Source organism: Sinocyclocheilus anshuiensis, unplaced genomic scaffold, assembly GCF_001515605.1.
Source record: "Sinocyclocheilus anshuiensis isolate Anshui unplaced genomic scaffold, SAMN03320099.WGS_v1.1 scaffold834, whole genome shotgun sequence".
NCBI lineage: Eukaryota > Metazoa > Chordata > Actinopteri > Cypriniformes > Cyprinidae > Sinocyclocheilus > Sinocyclocheilus anshuiensis.
In genome coordinates, this window is record NW_015540885.1 from 150133 (window position 1) to 173837 (window position 23705).

Sequence of the window (23705 nt, forward strand, 5' to 3'; positions counted from 1 at the left end):
TTAAAAATAAACGTTCAAATTATGTTATAGTTTGTCTTCAAATTATATTTTGATTTAGAAACATTTCAAAACAATGTTCCCACAATGTTTTTTTATATAAGATTTTATAACCAGTAATCTTACTGTATTGTGCATAATAAAGCTGCAGATAAATTATACAGAGAATTAATGTTTTTCAGGTTCGGCCTTAAAGGAACACTCCACTATTTTTGAAAATAGGCTCATTTTCCAACTCCCCTAATGGATGCTAATGGTCTAATCAGATTCAATGATCTATGCTAAGCTACTGCTAAAAGTGCTACCGCCAGACCCGGAGATCGGCTGAATGGATTCGAAAACGGTAAAACTCAACTGTTTAACTCTAGGGGAGTTGGAAAATGAGCCTATTTTCAAAAATAGTGGAGTGTTCCTTTAAAATCTAATGGTACCATTCACGCACGGTTCTGTTTCAACTTTGCTAGGCCTGTGCAGACCTCTAAAAAGGACACAGCATAAAAATGATTACATAGTTCTGATCTCTGTGAATACAATCAGAGACAATGATAACTTTCATTAGCCACGCAATTTCTGTTTCTATTGAAATGACTGGATTTAGAACATGATATGTCATGTTCAAAGGTGAATGTGATGCAGCTTAAGATGGATTTTGTCTCAGTGCATCACAGCATTATTTTCTTAGCAAAGGATAAATGTGTCGGCTTTTCTAATGTGTACCTTTTATAAACCCTCTTCATAGAAAGCTCACTTATGATGCCTTAAAATGCTGCCTATGTAGGCAGCTCTCTAGATTTTGGAACAGAGCTCGCCTGTTGCAGTTAGGGGCAGTGTAACGTATATGGTGTTCTGGACATACAAATACACTCCTACTGACAATACAGTCATATCAAGATGAGCGAGAAAAGTCCAACAATCAGATCAGAGACTGAGCCCACTTAAGGACGACTATATCATCTTGGTCGGTACAAAGGATGAGTGGTTGTCATGGCAACACTAGATGAAAATCTCATAGTAACCAGTTGGGATACAAACAGTGAAGGCAGGAGGTATCTTACATTGTGTGAGAATGGCAAGCAGGGAATTCTTAAAGTGTTCTTTGGCCAGCTCCATCTCCTCCTCGTGCTGAGCTTTCTCGTTCATTAGGCGCCGCACATGGCTGTTTGCCGACTGGATCATGGAGTAGAAATGATTCGCCGTGCGCCGGTTCACCTCGCCTCTGTCGATCCACGTGAACAGCACTGCCGTTGCGTCGCTGAACTTGTTGTCATCTGGAGAAATGAATGAGGAAAACTGTCATTTTTACTTCAACTAATTATGACAGAGACTGCTGTGACACTTACTTTGTGGGCTTGACAAAGCCAGCATACAGTTCAAACGCCCTTACTTGAGAGCACATTTTTTAACTGAAAAGCTTTCAAGTTACATATAAACTCTTAAAAATAAAGGTTCTCTATTGGTATCTCTGGTTTAAGAATCTTTAACATCTGTGGAACCTTTGCTTTGGACAAAAGGTCTTTACAGTAGAAAATGTTCTTTAGATTATTAAAGGGGTCATATGATGTTGCTAAAAAGAACATTATTTTGTGTATTTGGTGTAATGAAATGTGTTTATGCGGTTTAAGGTTCAAAAAACACATTCTTTTCCACATACTGTACATTATTGTTTCTCCTCTATGCCCCGCCTTTCTGAAACGTGTCGATTTTAACAAAGCTCATCGGTCTGAAAAAGCGAGGTGTGCTCTGATTGGCCAGCTATCCAGTGCGTTGTGATTGGCCGAATACCTCAAGCGTGTGACGGAAATGTTACACCCCTTACCATACTGTGATGCCGTGTCCCGGCCGGAGCAACGAGACATAAACATTAAAACCCATTATAAACGAGGCATTTGTTGCATCCAGTGGGGACATAATTACGGATTATAATGATTTATGAGCCCGGTCTCATGAAAATGGGTATAAATAGTACGCCAAATAAAAACAAAAACTCGTGGTATTGATACGCAAAAATGGACTTTGGCGTGCATATGGTACGCATGTGTTTGGCGTGCATATAATACGCAGTTTTCACGTGCATATGATATGAAATTTGTTTGCGTGCATATGATACGCAGTTTTCGCGTACATATGATATGCATCTACCCCACAACCCTAAACCTACCCATCGCGTAGCATATACACGCCAAAGTCCATTTTTGCGTATCAATACCACGAGTTTTCGTTTTTATTTGGCGTACTATTTATACGCACTTTCATGAGATCGGGTTGTGATTTATACTGTCTTTTTACGCGTAGCATATCGCACCGCGTAAACATAAAACCATGTCTGCATTTGTGATCGGAGAAATGACAAACAACAAGCCCTACTCTACACTGCGTTGTAAATACAACTTAACCACTGATTTCTAGTCGTGTTCTCTTTTGGAAGACCAAACAAAGTAGTTTTGCTTTCGCAAATAAACACACAGCGTCTTCACAACATGGTAGCGGCGGTGGCAGCAACAATAAAGTTACGCGTTCTGTCTTTGCGTGAACATTTGGGCGGCGTTATGCAATTCTTCCCACACAGTGATGTAGATATGTGGGGGCGTGTTTAAACAAGGCGTTTTAGGAGGGCGTGGACGAGTCTTAACTTTTATAAAGAATATCTCTTTGGGTTTGAGACTTTAGTCTTTGCAACTTTAGGGATCTTATCTATTCACAAACAGCTTGTAACACTCCAAAGAGAAAGGAAAACTTGAAATTGCATCATATGACCCCTTTAAAATGATTTTCACATTAGGATAATAGTAAAATAGATAATGGGAAAATAGCTCTTTTAAGAACTTTTTACAGAAAGGTTGTTGGGGAACATAAATAGTTCTTCAGTTGCATCGCTACGATATGTGTGCTAAACTTGTTACAGACCTTGAGTCTCATATCAAATATGCTCTCAAATATATAAAATCTGGAACTATGGTGCAGGTTGACTAACAATAAGTCGGCATGAAATGGAAATTATTTTCTATTACATCTTAAATGATCTTATTATGAACAATTGATCCATATATTTAATTTTTGACAGACTTCTCTCAGAAGACATAGCTGGGCTGTTCCAATCATTTATTTCACTTAAACCCTGGGCCTTTCTTACAATCAAGCAAGTTCACATTCAGATCTCCATCCAATCAACAACCAATGCATAGAACTACGTTTTTGATAATCTGTTTCACTATATGTCACAACACTGTATGTGCAACTTTAAATGTCACTGATTTTATATTTACATTTTCCACAGTTTTTCATATAAAGCTATTATATGTCTTTAGAAGACTGAAATATAGTTCTGAAGTTATATGTACTACTGTTATAGTGCTTGGAACAATATGAGGCTGCTTAAATATATATTTTCAATATTCCTTTCAGGCTGTTCTTTCTTAGTCTTACAGTTTTCCTCTAGTGAACGGTTAAAAAAAATCATGTATTGATGGAATGTTCAAAGAATGTTCAAAATCCAACAGTTCAATATTCAGTAACCTGATTTAAGTAGCTGCACACCCATCCGTCTATACATATATCCAACCATTCCTACTGTATATCCTGTCTAGTAACCACACCAGCAGGTTCCTATAGCAACCACTAGAACACCCTAGCAACATAGTTTTAAAATTCTAATCTATCCTCAAACTACATAAGGCCTACATACCCTTCACACTTCAAAATCTCTCTTCCTGAGATTTCACATTATACAACCCTTATAACCTTCAAACTCTGAATCTCTTTCCAAACTTCTCAAGCAATCAGTACGCAAGAACCTTCACAAAACACATTACTACACTTTCAGACAAGACTTGTCTTGACAAACTTTACTTTTTAAGATATTACATTTTAAGAGCTAAATTTACATGATTTAGTTTTGCCACCTCTAATTACACGTGCAGTATTGAGAGGAAAAGAAATGATAGGGAGATCGGGATTGGACCCTACAGCTCTAACTTTAGAGCCTAATTTAAAGATTCTTTCCCTGCATTGTCTTTTTCTATTGGACATCAGTGTGTTCAGTCACGGCTCATGAATCAGTAACTAACCCTGCATTTTCCCTGTCTAAACACGACATGTAATTTCAGCCTGAGTAGCTGAGACACGAGGCATTGAGTGTGGCCTCTCCCAAGCTTCAGTAATCTGCTCCCTGTGGACCTGTGTGAAATACATTACTGAAATTGGAAGAATAATTGAATTTTGCCACAAAGTCAGTGCAGTAGGGCTGGCAGTAAATTCGATCCCTCCCTTAATGACATCCTGTGTGCAGAAACAACATCATTCCCTGCGTCTGTGCACTTTTTCACCAGACTGTTATTGCTTCATCTCACCACAGTATAACCAATTTCAAGAATGACATCACGAGATATGTATCAATTATACTGAACCTCCATATTCCAGGTCCTTAAAATATGTGCTCAACTCATTTCATTTGAATTTTAGATTTGATATCCGTTTTAGTCCTTTTTTCAAATAAATAGATGTTAGGGACTCTGAGCGTTTGAGATCAAGAGCAGGTATGTTATTAATGTGGCACTCAAACTTCCCAGCTAATTAAAGGAAATTGAATTCTCCCAACCCTCAGGCAAAAATGTCATCTGACGAGAATAAAAATAATTTCCACAGTCAAATGAGCTTGCTCTGTCTCACGTCTAATGAGAGCCTCCACAAGCAATGCAAATGTGAAATCTCCACACGCTCCCTCAAAATTCCCAGCATTCAGTCATCCGACCTCTCCGTAACTCTGACACTATGTAAGCCGCCACGCTACTGCCAATTCAGTCAGCGTCAGTTATGGTCGGGAAATTAGCTTTGTTTTAAACATCGCTCATATTAATTTTTCCATGAAAACGTAATGTGGCAATGAGCATTTACTTGCCAGAAAGCATTAACCAGGGGCTGTTTGAAAGAATAGCATTAAAGTGTTTCCAAATGCAAGAGACAGAAAGCAGCAATGGATAGAATTAAGAGTCAATATGTTAAAAAATAGCTGAAGAACGGCCAGATTTGAGGATGAGGGAAACGGTGCATTTATATTAAAAAGGGCTTTTTAATGTACATCTACACTCTTACGCTACGGTATTTTAAAAAAATGTTTGGTCTTCTAGCAAATAAATTCTTAAAAAAAAAACACTTTAAATGACTTGTCCACTATAACAGTCTAATACGGTGTATACTGTACATACATCACATATATATATATATATATATATATATATATGCACACACACACACAAACATAACAGTCTAATACGGTGTATACTGTATACATATCACATATATATATATATATATATATATATATGCACACACACACACAAACACACGTGCATCACAAGTGAACTCTTCCATTTTTGTTCTTTATTTCTGAAACAATTTCCATAATGTCATTTTCTGTTACATTTAAGAACATTATATGGGTATTCTCTGACAGAAATTTCATTTTAAACATTTGTGAAATAAAATGGCAACTCTGGCTAAAGCTAATTTCATTATGAATGCTAAATACACAAAATGTTAAATCATTGTGCGACCTTATGGACATTTTTGTCTTTTTCAGCTTTGTTTTTTTAGATAATTTTGCCTGTGTTAATGCCAACTGCATACATTTTGGCACAGGTGTGTTTTTTATTGGAATTTTAATATTTCACCCTCATTTCCTTTAATACATCTATTTTACACTAGGAACAAAAAATAGTTCCTCTCAGGACCTTAAGGACAAAAATGTCCTCATTGAAACCCATTAAAATTGCAATTTTTAATCCCAGGTCCATTTAACTATAAAATGATGCAATATAAGTTAATAGGCTTTCATTCTGTTGGCAAGGCTTCAAATTTTAAATTTTTACTATTTTTTACTAGATGGTGCCATTTTTTCAAGTTTGGTATATAAAGCAAATACTCGCTTTATTCCTGTTTTCTGCTTATGCATATTATAGAGTCAATTGGATAAATTATGCAGCTATAATTGTGTGAGTATGTTGGTATGGATGTCAGAGTGTGGTTTGTATGTGTGTCCTAAATACAATTTTTGTGTGTTCGTGTGTGTGCACCTGTTATGTTTGAGAGAGAGAAATTATACTCTATTGCGAATCACAAATCCCACCACTGTGTACGCCAGTGGAGCTTTGCTGGAATCTAAGTGGAAAAGTTTGGTACTGCACCCAAACAAAATCTTACTAAAAGCTCATTTTTTGAGATATCAACCTCAAATTTGGAACACAACTTGTTTAGGTTTATGGCTTTGATTTTCTATCAATTTTTGAGTTCAAAATGTTTTATAAAATATATATTTTATATAACAAATTGCTCATAAATAATTTTCATAAACTTAAACCTCTATAACTTTTTTGGTTTCAATTTTTTTTAATGTTAACAATAATCTGTCAAGGGTCTTCTTTAAAATGAGACCAAACTTAAGTCTGTACTCCCAAGCTTCAATTTTTTATGACAGTTTTTTGACATGGACATTTTTGTCCTCTATGAACCTATGTGTAACTTTTTTTTAATTGACGCACAAGGGTTAATATTTCCACACTTTTTACATAATTTGATTAGAAATGACAATAAACAATCCACATTTTCTGTTCAGAATTGATATTTACCTTTCATTTTCTTTGCACATTTCATATTTCCCCTTAAGCTCAATACTGTCACTGTTATCTCCTTAAAGTACACTAACTTTATTGACTTTATTTATTTATAATGTTTATTAATGAAATGTAGAATTGTGGTTTGTTGTGGAACGGTACAATTCAGGGACATTCGTCAATTGTGTAAAACAGCTCTGGAAAGAATTAGGCCAATTGAAAATTCTCAGTTTTCATGTTGTGATTGAAAATCAGGGTTATTCCTACAAATATTGATTTCTTAACACCTCTGAAGTTAAAACATTGGTATTGTGTTGTCTAAAAATTAATATAAACATGTCTGAAAACATGGCATCTTTTTTTGTTATTTTGACCAATTGTCAAAAAATGCTCTAAAGGACAACATTTTTACTTAAAATTTGGAAATAATGTCATAAGTAGTTTACAGAATAAAACAAAAATTACGTTTTACTCAAACATATTACTATAAATCATAAATCCAGAAAAACTTCAAGAATTTTCAGAAAAATTATTTTCTCTACATTTTTTCCAGAGCTGTGTATAGTTTTATAGATTTTTACAAGATACTGTTTTTCGTAAAATGTAATAATTTAATTTTTTTATGTAATAAAACTAAAAATAAATAACTGGGTAAAGCAATAAAATCTATACATAAAAATAATAATAATAATAATAAAAATTAGTTGCACAAATGTGTCACGAATCTGGTCTATAAACTTCCGTTCACTCACCACCAGAGGTCACCCGCTCTCCACATGGACTCTCACACTACACAGACTGTAACACTACATTTCCCATGCTCCATTGCACTAATCACAAGCTCACCTGAAACCAATCATACACAGCTGCTACCAATAACACACACTATATAAATCACTCTTCTAGCGTTAGCTACTTTACGGAGCCAGTTCCTGGTCTAGTTCATAGTCTAGTCTAGTCTAGTCTAGTCTAGTCTAGTCTAGTCTAGTCTAGTCTAGTCTAGTCTAGTCTAGTCTTGCCTTGCCTTGCCTTGCCTGTTTTCCTGTGTGAAGATCTTTGCCTGTGTATTTCGGATTGCCCTATCGTCTTGCCGTTTGGACTCTGTTTGCCCCTGTCTGGACTATTGTTTGTGTTTACGGATTACCCCTTTTATCAAGCCTTCTGGATTCTGTTCGCCGATCGAAGACCCACGCTTGTCCTAGGATTACTCTTTGTCTTGCCTGTGTTGTACCTGTTTGCCATTGTTTGACCCATGCCTGTTATATGACCACGTCTTGGAAATAAATCCTTGCATATGGATCCGCACGTCTCACGTCTCGTTCACCCCATTACAAAATGTGCCTAAAAACATCTTGAACTCAAATTCCAATGTTCATTTGCATTCTGCTGATGCTTAAACAGGTGCCGCTAGCTGTAGTCAATAAATATTTGTAGCATAATTGCTTGAGTTTAAACCGGTTTTGCTGAAGAGGCAATTGGATGTCAGTCATGAGCAGAACTGTGCCAGACACCAGAATACTGTGGCCCCATCTGAGATGTTTTGTCTGTTGCCTCCTGGGCTCAATAAACATGAGAACATACAGACAGAGCTGGGGATGCGACACGCAGGGAGAATGGGAAGTGCTTGACATGGGAAGTGCTGTGATTGCTGATGAGGTGGAGGCTGCAGTCAAGTCCCCATCATCAAAATGAAAGCAGTCTATCCAGAGGGACAAGAGCTCAGAGAGGCATGGAAACCACTGCAGCCAGCACAACTCAACCATCACTACCTTCCTGGAGCCGCTAGCTGTAATCAAATCACAGCATGGGAAAACAGCTGTCAGCCAGGAACCAGCTCTGAAATTAAAACATGAAAGGTGACGTTACAAATATGTGTGAATGTCAAAGGGGTGTGATGGATTGGCGTAACTCTGAGGTGGAAACACAGCATGCACACAGCCTTGAAAATGATCCAGTATATTGAAATTTTGACATATTGCATGAGCGTTCAAACCTCTCTAGATTCAGAAATAAACATGGTTAAATATTTTAAACCTCACAGTAACTATTTTTGTCTGTGAAAACAGTAGGAGATCTGCAGAATAATTACAGCCAATCCCTGAGCAATGTTGCTGAAGCAACACTTACAAATCCCTAAAAAAAAAAAAAGAAAAAGAAAATCAGTCCCCTAACAAAACAAAACAAAAATCTCAGTCCCCTACCATAACAAAACAAAAACCAAAGCAAAAAAACAAAAAAAACTGTCCCCTAATAACAAAACAAAATCAAAGCAAAAAATCAGTCCCTTAACAAAACAAAAAACAAAGCATATAAGTCCCTTAACACAAGACAAGACAAGATAAAAAAAAGTCTCCTACAAACAAAAAATAAACAAAACATAAAAAATCAGCCTCCTAACAAAATAAAATAAAGCAAAACAACAAAATAAAACAAAACAAAAAAATCAGTCCCCTAACAAAAAACAAACAAAAAAAAACAAATATATATATATATATATATATATATACACACACACACACACACACAGTATATATATCAGTGACAACACAACAAAAACAAAGCAAAAAATCAGTCCACTAACAAAACAAAACAATCAGCCCCTAACTATGTCCTGTTTGGTTCTTATAGACAAGAATTACATTAAATAAGAGAAAATGGGATATTTAAGTCTCACACATGTCTCCGATACAGAAAAAAGAATGATCTCAGCTGCTATCCACAGCTCTGTACTTTTACATCATGTCAACAATTTTTGGAGAAACATCTGATACAAAGTTGAAACTCAGATGAGACCAGAGTGGAAGTGCAGGAGGTCTCCACTGCTGTGACAGAGCAATTTATGAACAAACTTTTGCACACTATCCGATTTCTAGACTAGAATCAAGCAAAACCCATTTTAAGCACATTTAAGCACCCTAAAAGCAAATGAAAACTATTTAGCTAACCTTGGAAACCCTTTGGCTTTCCAGAAGCCTGGTACTGAGTGTTCACTTCATTGGCAATCATTGGTCTCACTGAAGCTGATGAACGGAACTAGCTGATCATCAGTGTTGGGGGTAATATATTACAAGTAACGCAAGTTACGTAATCAGATTACTTTTTTCAAGTTACTAGTAAAGTAACACATTACTTTTTAATTTACAAGAGAATATCTGTTACTTTTTCAAATAAGTAACGCGTTACTTTTTTTTTCAATTTATTGATTGACAGCTCTCCTGTCCCCATGTTGAGAGAAATCAGAAGATGTTACTGTAGTTCTAAAATAAATATGAATATGCATTAATTCATCTCACTCACAAAAAAGAAACACAGATTCAGTATTCCTCAAAAATGCATTACTTTTAAAAGTAACTTTCCCCAACACTGCTGATCATATAAACACACCAGTCTCACAGAATAAACAACAGCTGGGGCTGTTCGGCTGGCAGCTGCAGACAGGAAAGCCTCAAAACTATGTAGCCACTCATTAATGTCTGTCACATCATCAGAGATCAGTTGAGGACAGCTGCAAAGTGTCTGAAGGAAGGCAGACCTGGCGGTGTAGGTCATCTTACCACATTCTGCCTTTATTAGAAGCATAAAAGTTCTGCCTTGAAGCTTTTTCTAAGAACCCAAATTTCTCTGGGCATTACATTAATGATGACAAATCTGTGCTTTAAAGGCTAGATGAGATCATGGCACCACCGTCTGTGGGAAAGCTTACCTTTCAGTTTCTCAGCCAAAAGAGCTGCTTCATGCTCAGAGAAGTGCATTATGGGAGGAGGTGATGGAGGTCTCAGCCAGTCCTCCTGGATTTTCCGTCGGTGCCGCTCCTCTCGTGCCAGCAATCTTTGTTTGCACTCCCACTCATACAAGTCATCTCTCGCCTGAGCAAAATCTACATGTATGCGACCCGAATCCTTTTTATCAGTGCTGGAGCCAATGCGCATCCGATAGCCTAGGAAAACAAACATTATTCAGCAAACAGAGCTCTCGTACAGGCTGCTTGCATTTATCAAATATCAGTGCACTAGAATCAACATATTGAATGTGAAATAGGATTTGCTCATTCTATAATGTTTCTTCCTGCAACATAAAGCCACTGCTGAACAAAACAGTACAGCCGGGCATCAGCTTATGTTACGTGTATGTTACAGCATATACATCAGAGGTTGCATATGCGCTGGCACCTAGCTGATTGGAAGCTGATTTAAGCTGGTCTTTTCAGCAAAGAAAAATGCAAGACGTATGTATGTTCCTACTATGTTATCATCTATTATTATAAGACAAGAGAAACACACAAAAATTACATGTATAAATAAAAAAAAACACATAAGAGAGGTAAAGAAACAAAACAATGAGTTCCATAATAAAAAAAAAAAATACATATCTAAATAAAAAACAACGACACACCAGAGAGGTAGAAAAAGTAATCAGTCCCCTAACAAAACAAACATTTATTTGTATAAATAAAAACACATCAGAAAGATAGAGAAACAAAACAATAAGTTCCCTAATGAAATGGAACAAAATGAAACGAAACACAAAGACACACCAGAGAGGTAGAAAATGTAATCAGTCCCCTAACAAAACAAAATAAATATAAACACATCAGAGAAACAAAACAATAGGTTCCAAAACAAAACAAAACAAAATACAAAGACACACCAGAGAGGTAGAAAATGTAATCAGTCCTCTGGCAAAATAAAAATGTACTTGTATAAATAAAAACACATCAGAAAGATAGAGAAACAATAAGTTCACTAACGAAACAAAACGAAGCGAAACAAAACAAAAAACAAAGCAAAAAAACAAAGACACACCAGAAAGGTAGAGGGCCTTGTCCACCATGAACTCCTCAATAAAACGAATGTGGCAGAAGTTTTTCTTGCTCTTGCGGATGGCGACAATCTCGCCACACTGGTCAAACACTTCTTTGATGATCTCTTCTGTTGCATTCTCTGGAAGGCCACCAACAAAAACTGTCTTGCACCCTGGAGGTCTCTCTCTGGTGGAGGGAGGAGGAAGATCTGCACAATAAGAAGAAATAAAAAGAAACACTTGCAAACAATATAAACATGTAGCTTATTTTAGTTCCCCTCACTCCACAACTTCAAAACAGGTATGAATTATATAAGTCTAAAACAATCATAAATTATAGTGACATTCATTATGAACAACATTGATTATAAAAACCTAACCAAACAAATTTACTTAAATCAAAACTGAAATTACCGGCATGTGGGAAATGCAATATACACATAAACTTGGGCTAAGGTACCTCTGTAATTCAGTGCAAATATAAATGTGTGTATACGAAAGTGGTGCATGTTTTGTGGGCTTGCCGCTAATTGCATTATATAAGTCGCTTTGGAATACAAGTCGCAGCAGGTTCCAGATGATTAAAAAAACAAGAATGAATATTTAGGAAAATACAGTACATAAAAGAGTTCAGAAGTCTGAGGCCACACTGAAAATCTGGGACTTAAAACATTTAAACATGAAACATTCTTCTTTCCAATTATGACACGTTACCTTATATTGACATTACATTGTTGAATTATCATTAATTTACTTCCATTAACAACAATAAGAATATGAATTGAATTGGAGTAATTAGATTCTTATGCAGTATGCAGACCATGTGGGTAAAGTGAACTATGTTTTAGGGTTCATTTAGATTTATAGTATTTAGAACAAATGCTCTACAGATTTAATAATTTTTTCTAAATTTCTCTGATTTTCCACATTGGGGGATTTAATAAAAACTATAAAAACTGTCCTGTGGTTGTTGCGATTTCAGTATCCATAAAATATCTGGCATAAAGTTACAGGTCTTTCAGTGGAACTTTTTACCACACAATTACAGGTCATTCAAAATGGCACAGACTGTACTTCATATATTTACCCTGACTTCAGTGGAGGTAAATAAGGGCAGGCCACATTCATTTGTGTGCCTGCTTTTATGGCGAAACCTCTAATAATTGTGCTGCAGTAGGCTGCTGTAAAACGCTTACTGGGATTCTGAGGGAACAGTGTGCAGTTCTTGCAGTGGATGATTTCCTTAATAACAGGAAGTTCTGCTGCCAAGGGATGGGACTGGACCAGACTGATGCCAGCCATCATGGGGTTTATTGGGGTGATGATGCCAAGGTTGGGATCAAAACCCTGTATACAGATGGAGTCTGAGGAGGAAAACAGAAAAAGTCCTAAATGCAGTCATTGATTTGGACCTCAGCACTGGAACCATCTGAGCACAACCACAAAGAAGCCAAGGAAGTAAGAGCAAAGCTGGTGAAAGACCAGCGGAGATGAGAAGAGACCAGGTCACTGCTCTCATCACAGACGACAAAACCCAGAAAATCTACTAAAGATTAGTTTCTTCTTCAATGAGCTTTCATCACACTAAGCTGCACAGGATCTGAGACTGGATTGGATTTGTGCAGTAAACCGTGTGCACTGTAAACCATGACAGAAGTCTTATACCTGCATGCACACTTTATACTATATATACGTGTTTGATGACAGCCCTATATGATAGAGAAAACAAATAAATCTGTTCAGTGTCAAAATTTGATATCTTTCATGTTGAAGGACTAGGACACATCAGAAGCTAATCTTAAACCTCTATTCTAAAACTGTTAGAGTTATAATTCAGCAGTTACAACATTTAAAAAGTCAAAATGCATTCATATTAACACTCAAAAGTGAGATTGTTGAGAGCTTGCTTTTGCAATTCTGCATTTGAAAAATATGAAGCCTATCTGTAAGCTGCACTTTCACTGTATGTATCTAAAAAGTGCTTCCACTACTACACTGTAAAAGAATATATATAATGTTCACAAAAAAAACGAAAAGAAATGTTGACACATCTATAAAAATGAGAAAATATGTTTTGTCTTACTAATACGACCTCTTAACTAATAAGGCCATGTTCAGTTCATTATAATTACTGTGCTGAGTCAACCACTTATAAGCACTCAGTAATTTGTTCTCATTAAAACAGCTTGACATACAGAGAAATGAATAATACTGTGTATTATGTAAAATGTTTCAAATCTTCACTCACATGAGATGAAGATCCCAGTCATGATAGTGGCCTAATAAAAGCTTTTTTACTTTTTTTTATTTTTCTGCACATGCACACATCTCCAGTCCATCAATTAACATCTTGTGACGTGACAAGCAGCTGCATGTTTGTAAGAAACAACTTTTTAACTTTAAATCGTCGCTTCTGGACAAAATACCAGTTCATAATCCATAATAACGCTTCCTCCAGCGAAAAGGTCCATACCTGTAGTCCTCTCACACCAACATTCACCAACATATTTGTTTACAACTGTTTTGGACTGTTTTTCCTTGTAAACGGTGATTGATCTGTGTACATTTTTGGGTGAATTATTCCTTTAATGATGGCTGACTGTGAAGAGAGCACTTTAAAATGGTATCAATAAGACTGATAAAACTATGGCAATAGGTCAACTGCTTTCAAAACAGTGTAGCTTTTTCTCTCTTAGGCAGATTTAATATAGTTTGACGTAGAAACAATAACCTACTTTGTGTTAGTAGCTTGTAGTGTAACTTGAGCTTCTTTAAATTTAAATTTTAACTAGCTTGTAGCTTGTCAAACTACAATTTAAACATATTTTCACCAACACCGCTCACATTATTCAGTTACTGAGAGTTCAATATTTTCACACTGTTGTAATATTTCAACCTTAATCAGGACAATCCCACTTACTTTGTCCTGTAGTGACATAATACAATGGAGAACACTAAAACTAACACGAGATGCTTGAACTGGAAGAAAATCTTGAATCCCTTGCTGGGAAAAGAGATGATGAAAATTATGATCCATAAATCTCCAAGCGGCTGTAATCATGTGAAACGCATTGGGAGATCCATGCAAAACCCAAATCAAAATGTAAAAAGGTAAATTACACACACGCCTTCACATTTATCGTTTCTTAATGTTGTTTTTCTTCAGTCAGAATGATTCAAGGACTACTCAATCCTTTGGCTCACAGCTCTTGTTTCTTTTCCAAAAACCTGCTTCAGGTTTTATTTGTCGTTATTATCTGCTTTCCATTAAAATTGGATTCACTACGAAGTCAGCAGCTTGCAAAACATTTAGTTCCTACAGGACGCAGCTGCTCATCATTTCAGAGGTTAGACGGCATTAATCAGAGCCCATCACAAACACCATTGCTAAATGCAAAGCACCCGCCCCTGCAGCCTCAGGCCCTGCAGTCCAAATATATAATCCGCAAGGAAATTTGCCTCAGCTGTTTTTTACAGTCTTGCTTTTTTTGGGGGCTTGAAAGATTTCCAGTCTTTGCTCACCACAGCTAATATGCATAATTATCCAAAGCACCCGAAATGACAGTGAATAACTCTAGCAGCACTGAGTCACACAACAAACCTACATTTAACATGTACTGCTTAGGTTCTATTAAAACGGAAGTTATTTGGTGTGTACATTAAGGGGGGGTCTAATTGTGCTTTTTCTATTAAATACTGTGATTAAGTTTAAAGAAAAAGAAAAACTTCAAATTTGCTGTGCTTTTTTTGTATAGGGCTGCACAATTTGGCCAGTTATAATCACAATAGTAATAATAACAACAACAACAGTAAGAAGAATGATTATAATGATACTGTAAAATAATAATTATTATAATAATAATAATTATTATTATTATTATATTTTTTTAAAGCTCCAAATTTGCTGTGCTTTTTTTGTAGGGCTGCAAAAAAATTGGCCAATTATAATCACAATAGCAACAAAACAATAATAGTAGTACTGTAATGTTATTAAAATTATTACATTTAAATTGTAACAAAAATAAGAAATATTACTGTTGTAATATTTCACTGTCAAATAAAGAAAAAAAATACTAAAACTACAATACAAATTTTTATGGCTTTCTTAATTTCTTCATTTTCAAATGTTAAATCATCAATTTAAAACCACTCTGAAACATGCAGTGCATATGTACTTTTCCAAAATGAATAAATAAACACTCATTGGCTGTATTCACATACATATTTCTAGGTCCTGTAAACAGCACTCAGGAAGACTTTCTTTGTCATTACAGTGCAATAGTTAAATAGGTCATTGCGACAGCACGCAACTGTTTCTGGTGGAGCCTGATTTGGGTTTTATTCCCCCTTTCTTTCTTCTTCTCCTTCTAAGCCACTTAAAGCAGCCTTGGTGAATCTTGTGTAAATCTGTGCATTCATACATTCAGGGCTTACACCATTTCTGAACCCAAATCTCCCAGCATGCTCTGTGTAAAACTCTCACAATGGAGCCGCAACAAAAGCAACTCCTATTTGCTAGAAAATCATCTATATTTAGAGAACTATTCATTGTTGTGCTTCATCAATCCAGCGGGAGAAAGCCATCTGAAAAAAAAAAAGTTCTCACAAAGCATGTCTTCTAATGAGCTGGTGCAAATAAACATTTATAATCAATAGAAAATGTGCTGAAATACTGAGAATGAAACTCCCTGCGAGGACAAATTGTGCGAGTGGGCATCTGCTCTGCGAGCAGAAAATTTATGAGCAGATATGGGACAAAATAGAAGCTGTGTGTGTGTCATAAGCAATATGTGTGATGTTGAAGTGTGCCTGGAAACATGCTGAGAGAAAGTAAAACAAAGCTCAGAGGTTATTTCAGCATAATCTGTCATATTCGACAAAACCAGCCGAATCTTTTCCAATCATTCCTTTGAAGCTGGAATTTCTGACAGCGTCATTATAGTCTTCCCGGAGCCAGAGACGAACCAGCCTGTTTTTTCTCAAAGGCCAGCATTTGTGCTAGTGTGACAAAATCCTCTTTCAGGTATCTAGAGGCATATCGCTGGAAGCCTGCGTGTACTACATGTGTGAAAGAAACACAGAAAGAAAGAGGATACTGTATATAAAATCCTTGTGTGAATTACTGGAAGTGTTTCTTTCAGCTTTGGCGTATTACCGGAGGCTTTAGCTCAGCAGCTGAGGATAATAGTTTTAATATTCATTCTTAGATGCTTTCTGAAATCACCCAAGAACAAAAAAAAGAAAACCTATATGCAAGTCAAATGACTTGTGCCTTCCCAAATTCTCATAAATAATCATGATCTGAAATATCGGCTCATGCATTTTAATCTGAGCCTAATTTGCCTCAATCCACGGCTTCCCTAGCGTGAAAGTAATTATAATAGGATCAAAACCAAGGAGAGACTTCATTTGTCTGAACAACTGACATCAGTGCCAGTGCTGGGGAATAGTTAACAAAAAAGTAGCAATTCTACTACAGTAACTTTTTTAGTTTTATATTCAAAATGATTAAAAAGATTCAAAATGTAGTTTTTCTAGTAACAAGCTACTTTTATATATGCTACTCGTCATATGTTTGAAAGAAATTGATATTATGAAATTGATTATTATGAAATGATTGAAAATTATTTTATTCAGTAGAGATGCACTAAATTGATCAAAATTGACAGTAAAGACATTTACAATGTTACAAAAGTATACTTCCTATTCATTAAAGAATCCTGAAAAAAATATAATAGTTTCCACAAAACTATTAATCAGCAGAACAGTTTTCTACATTGATAAAATAGGAAATATTAGCAAATCAACATATTAGAAAGATCATGTGACACTGAAGACTGGAGTGCCATTATAGGAATACATAAAATTTAAAAATATTTTAAAATGTTATATTATAATATTATTTGCACAATATTACTATTTTACTGTATTTGTGAATGGTAGTGCACATTTATTAATTTTGCAGACTGAATTACTTTTTTTGAGGAGAGAAATATTGCACATTACTATTGCAAGTAAGGAGAGAAATAATCAAGCACGTATTGAGCAAAATATTTCCTGCTATTCATTACTGTTTGTATATGTAGTATTAAGTATTAGTACTGTAGTTTTAATTTAGAGTATACACTGTTCACCCTTGCTCAAATGATAAGTCATATAATTGGATTATAACATTTAGATATGAAGACATTGCTCACTTAAATAGTTGCATCATAGTTGGCAGCTTTGGGTCAAGCTTACTTCTTCAAAAGAGTAGCTTGACTATAGTTTAACTACTTTCACTCCCATTCATGAGTGCTGTCAAAGCTAGAGAGGCGAATTGCCAGTGTATGGAGAAAACAAACTGTCAACCACTCACTGCATCCACAGCTTATTTGAGATAAAATCATATATGTTTCTGATTATAAGAGACAATTTCTGTGCAACTGGCATTTACAAAAGCAGCAGAGCTGTTATGATTGCAGATGGCCGCTGATGATCTCTGGCCAATCAGAGACAGCAATGAGGAAAACCGTCCATCTCTACAAAGCTTCAGTCAGCTGGGAGGATTGAGACCAGTGCCCAGGGCTTAAGGCGAGAAAGCAGTGGGTGCCACCATCACACCAGGACGTGAGCTTTTCAGAGCCGCAACAATCCAGTATCTCAGCTGAAGAATAAAGCTCAACAAACTGTAACATGCTTCAATGTAATATCCAATGTGTAGTGTTGCTTCTAAAGGTCACATATTTGGCTGGAGAGGCTGGTGCCTGTGCTGCTTGCCAGAGGGAATATGGGAACCCCAGTTTAATATCTGCTTTATATTCCCCCTGCCGTGAAAGGGAAGAGCAGGGAGAGCTGTGGATGAAACAGCAGGATTAGCACACTGGAGGGAGGGCACAGGGCTTTACCTGATACCAGCTGCTGCCCGGTTAAGCCCATCGGCACAATGCCCAGGTTATTCATGGCGGTGGCCCAGGCACCGGGATCGGCCACGGGAACGGTGATGTGGCTCTGCTCGGTTCCCAAACTGCCGATGCCGTCTGCTGCTGCAAAAAAACAACACAGTCCATTAGGCCCTCATGCAAAATGATAAGTACCTTTAAAACACACACTGGCTAAACAGGTGCACTGTCACTCAACATAACGTGGCTACTATGCTTTACATCAAAGGCCGGTTGCATTAGTTGTGCACAGATTATATCCTTCTCTAGTTCAGGAGTGTTCAGTTAAAGCTTCAAGAGGTCTAAATATTACCTTCCCAGCAAAGGTCCAGACAATCATAACTTATACTGTTTCAGGAGCCAATATGGCGTGTGTGGTTATGAAATTAAACCAGCAATGTGTGTTTCAGAAACACTTGTTATAAATTTGCAAGTTGGCAGAAAAGTAAGAAATGATAAATCCTAAATTGTAAAACTTGTCTCTACAAAACTGCTGCTTTGTCAAGTATTAATTTGTTTTTTTTAACTGCATTTGTTACTATAAGACCTTGTATCTAATTAGCATTTCAATGCTATGAAATGCTATAAAAATGTCCTTTGCATGGGCTATTTTAGAAAAAAAAAAAAAACATATAACACATAATGTTAGCACTGACACATTTGTATATAAGCCTATAGAGACAGATATACAGTATATTAGGCCAAAATCCAGAATGTCCAAGCTGACTTTTCAACTGTAAGTCATTTAAATGTGTAACAAATACAGTATTCGTAAATAATTGTATGTCATAACATAACATTTAACAGATAAAATGGACAATGCCCACCACAGCCGACACGAGCACATGGGAGACTCACATATTTCAATAGAGACTGGTGTTAGCATGTTGCTAAGCTAATAGCATGATACTCTAATGATATGAAGTATGCTAGCATGCACATAGTTTTAACTAGTTCTAAGTATTTTTTGTTTCAAAATTTTTATGTTGAGGTAATGAGTGAAATACACACAATACCATTCAAATGTTTGGGGTCAGTAAGACTGTTATTCTCACCAAAGCTGCATTTATTTGATCAGAAATACAGTCAAAACAGTAATACTGTGAAATATTATTAACTATTTTCCATTCTCCAGTCTTCAGTTTCACATGATTCTTCAAAAATCATACCAATATGCTGATTCACTGCTCAAGAAACATTAATTTTGAAAATTTTGTTCTGCTGCTTTGTATTTTGGTGGAAACTGTTGCATTTTTTTTCAGGATTCTTTGATGAATAGAAAGTTCAAAAGAACAGCATTTATTTAAAATAAAATATTTTGTATTATTGTGTCACTTTTGATCAATTTAATGCATCCTTGCTGAATAAAGTAATTATTTCCTTTAAAAAAAATCTCACTGACCCCAAACAATTACCTTGGATTTATTTTTTCACTGAGCACGTTGCCTTCTCCACAAAGGACACATGCGAAGCTGCCCTAGAATCTCAGAAGACAGCATAATCATCCAGCCTACATTTGGAATGGTTTTCACATCATTAGCGTGCCCATGATGCCTTAAAATGTTGCCCACGTAGGCAGCTCACTAGATTTTGGAAGCATGTGCAGAGGAGGTACTGGACATAATTAGAGAAGGTTAGTTACCGCTAGCCATGGCCCGTCGTCAGTGTTTGTTTCTGTGGGTGCCACTGCTGTCACAGAGCCCTTGCTCTTCCAAGACAGCAGGCCGGGGAGAACGAAGCTCTCAGGAACTCATCACAGCATTCAGAGAAACCTGCAGCACACAAACGAGAGCTGAGATGGCATTCATAGCACAGCCACACTTTTATTAGGACTATTTAATGCCACTGAGGAAGGCCGCTCTGTTCCCAGCGCTCCAGCCAAACGCACAGCTACAAATGCCTCCTCAGATAGAGCGAGGCTATAAATAGTAATCATAATCACTAGAGGAGAAATATCACAGTAGCTCTCATTATCGGTTCCTAATGTGCGAACTCTTACCATCACACTGGCTCCAATAGTTTCTACAGCTGTGGTAACAAGACTGCAGGAAATGCCTTCAAGGACGTGTAGCTCCTTAAAGCCACTTTGAGACATTCTGTCAGTGCATCTGCTCTAAATGACTTACAGCTGACCCATCAGTCTTCCATCAAAATGACACATGTCACCCGCTGATGGGCCACAGTGTGTGTGAGTGAGATCTGACCCCCTCCCGCCTGTGTTTCCCCCTGACAGATCACATCCCCTCCTCCTGCACTCTCTATCCTCGTGAATTATATCATCCTGGAAATCTGGGAGATGGGGCCATTAAGCTGTTTAATACGGGTTGGAATAATGGATCCCATACGCGGCGAACGCGCAGTGCTCCATCCCCAGCGGGGCTGTGCGAGTGAAGTATCATCAGTATGCCAAACTCGTACCTCTCTGCCACTCTAAACCACAGCACATTATTCAAATCTGACACGCGGATATCAACTTAGGAGCGATGCAATTCCCTTTAATTGAGAAACAATCATATCACAACTTTGATTAGGCACAGTGGTAATGTGTTTGCGTTTTATTTGCAGGAAATGGATATCTGGTGAAAAAGCGTGTGGATTTTAACTCCTTCGGAATAATGGCTGGCATCTCCGGTGGAAAAATATGGAGAATGAAAAACGTGGCAGGAGCTCCACGACGTGCAGAAACGCACAACATATTTAACCCTATAAAGCCTACTGTAGAATATTTGATACATCAATTTCTAAGGCCTCTAAATTATCAAAATGATCAAAACTTTGCTAAAAAGCATGTACATAATCTGCCTTCTGTCATCTGATTGATAGTTTATAATTTTCAGCAAGTAAAAGTCTTTTTAGTATAATTGTAAAAATGTACCCCTTCAGGTTGAGGTTCACGTGTCTTTCTGCTGTGAAATCTTTACTGATTTTTATAAAGAAAGCTGTAAAGGGTTAAAGTCTGCATGACCTTATTTACTTTCTTAATGCATGCTTCTGGTCTTATTGTGCATGACTCATAAGTGCATGTTATTGTGCATGACGTTGCATGAAAGTCTTCATAATATTCAGTCAAATTAAAAAAATTCGTTCTGTCTGTGAAATTACTTTCCTATTCTTGTAATGCCAATTTACATGATCCAATCATAAGAAAATGGGGATTCAATCAATTCCTGATGCATAATATCAAGTCCTGCCCTACATTTTGTCTTGTTGAATATCCTGTTTCACTCATAAATATGCCACATTAGAATAACATTTTTTACATCAATGCATACATAAATACATAAGATGAGACAAATATTGCTTGATGCACACAGATGTGTGTATTGCTCAGAAGTCACATTTCAAAGCTCATAAGGGGCACAGAATGCAATTTTGCATTGTTTTTCACTGTTTTTATGTCTTGTGTCTTTTGAAGCATGACACAGCTTTCTAAAAATGGGGCATTGAACATTTAAAAACTTCAACTTTGTCTTAGATGTTTGTGCTAAATATCTTCAGGAAGAATAAAGAGACAAAACTGAGCCAATTGTTGACATACAATACGAGTATGGAAAGTTGTCTGAAAGGTGTGGTTTGTGTGTAAATGTATGTTTTTGAACAACATTTTCAACAATCATAGGATTCAGACATGCCTTGTTGCCTTCCTACCACCATATACTGCCTGCAGAAGAAGCATTTTTCCGTTTTCAAACGCAGCCAAGATCTCATTTGTGATTTTTCTTTCGTGTGGGTGAAAAATCGAAAACACGCATACTAAGCAAGAGTATAAGAGTATATCTCCCTCCCTCATCTCGATCTCACTGTGGGTAATGTGTCCTAAGTGTGAAGGCAATGTTGCATCACAAACAATTTAGCATCATTCTCATCCCTCATAAGGTCCAGAATACAGCCTGGGGTAAAGCATGGCCAGCAGAAACACAACCAGAACTGCCTAAACACCTCTTCCCATCTCTCCTCCTATCAGTCTGAGTTTCTCTCCCACTGGTCATTACCAACAAACCCCATAGACTCACTTCCCAAACCCATCCGACTCACTTTCACATACCATTAAATATTTAAACAGCAACCCATGTTGCTTTTATAATTCATGGGCTTACTTGACATTTCTGAATCATTTAGGTGGCATCCACTTCCAAACAAGTGGGCCTTTTCGAATTTGGAGACTATTATGATCGGAATGTGAAAAAACAAAGGAAAGGGACCTTAAATGTGTTATGCATGTGCAAGAGGCTTGATAGTTTCCAAATGCTTCTCAGGAAGTAAAATTGATAAATCAATTTGATGTGAACTGATTTTTATTACCTTTAACTTTCAATTAAGATTCCACTTCAAGATCCAAATAGTTGTTGTTTTTCTCTCAGCTGTATGTCAAGATTGATATGATTAGCTGGATTTGGTTTTGTGATGTGTTCTTTGGTAAATGAAAAGGTCAATTTTCGATGTCAGAGCCAGATTATGGTGTCCAGGGCCTCTGACTGCCAGGGGCCTCAAACTGAGAAGCCTTCTGAAACCCAGAATGTGTGTCAGCTCAGCACAAGGTGTGTTTATTTTTATAACTGCAACTTTATTTATCTTTTCTTGTTATTTGGACATTACTTCACACAGCTGTGTGATAATGCTAACTTAAAGACAAAAATCAGCAGCACACTATGACTGCAAACAATATTCCCCTTAATTTATTAAGACATTCTCACAATGGTAATGTTTCAAGCCAGTCAGCCCTTTATTAGACCAATTATGAATGGATATAGAGCAGGCTGGCTCAAAACATTACCATTGTTTACTCACACCATTTTCAACTAAAAATGGAAAACTTTATGCCATTAATTTACACGACAACGGCGTTGAAAACAGGTTTCAAGGTGCACGCTTTTGAAAACGATACCCTTATCGTCTCCAGGTAAACTATGAAAACTGTCAAAATGTCATGGACATGTGTATTATGTGTTCAGTCTATAGAAATAGTGACATCGCCAACTACTGGCCTGGCATGCACAATACAGCATTTTTAGTCGTTTTCGCAAATCCGTGTCAGTGGGGATCGTTTTGACAATGTTGTTGTCTCTACGTGAAACTTTTCAAAAACTATTATATATATATATATATATATATATCTGCGTGTGTGTGTTTAAGAGATAATGCATGGCTAGCTGTGCATTAAACTATTTTAATGCACGACGTGGAGGCAAAGAACCACGCAAAGCAATTGTTTAATGCACAGCTGACCGTGCATTATCCTACTTATACCATGGTCATTTGCCAGCATTGACAAGTTGCAGCGCAATGTTTGCAGTGCAACATTTAACCGGAAGTAAAAAATGATGGTTATTTTCGTCAGTTGCAGCTCATTAGCGCTAACATTCTGCCCGCTTTAAATCAGATG

The 23705-nt window shown here is 36.7% G+C and overlaps 1 protein-coding gene across 4 annotated transcripts in view; it reads right to left on the reverse strand.

Moving 5' to 3' along the window:
• Positions 1–23705, reverse strand: part of LOC107688647 (ecto-NOX disulfide-thiol exchanger 1-like) — a 90119-nt gene that overhangs the window by 18275 nt on the left and 48139 nt on the right. For 2 of the 4 annotated variants that reach the window (XM_016486362.1, XM_016486364.1), the window contains exons 2-7: positions 19965–20094; positions 18290–18427; positions 12599–12766; positions 11405–11611; positions 10306–10539; positions 1053–1265 (exon numbers count right to left, since the gene is read on the reverse strand). In XM_016486362.1, the coding sequence (XP_016341848.1) occupies positions 1053–1265; positions 10306–10539; positions 11405–11611; positions 12599–12766; positions 18290–18427; positions 19965–19974 (970 nt within the window). In that variant the 5' untranslated portion in view covers positions 19975–20094. Of the gene's footprint in view, positions 1–1052; positions 1266–10305; positions 10540–11404; positions 11612–12598; positions 12767–18289; positions 18428–19964; positions 20095–20321; positions 20382–23705 lie in introns of those variants that run through there. The other 2 variants (XM_016486363.1, XM_016486361.1) reach the window with 2 other exon arrangements.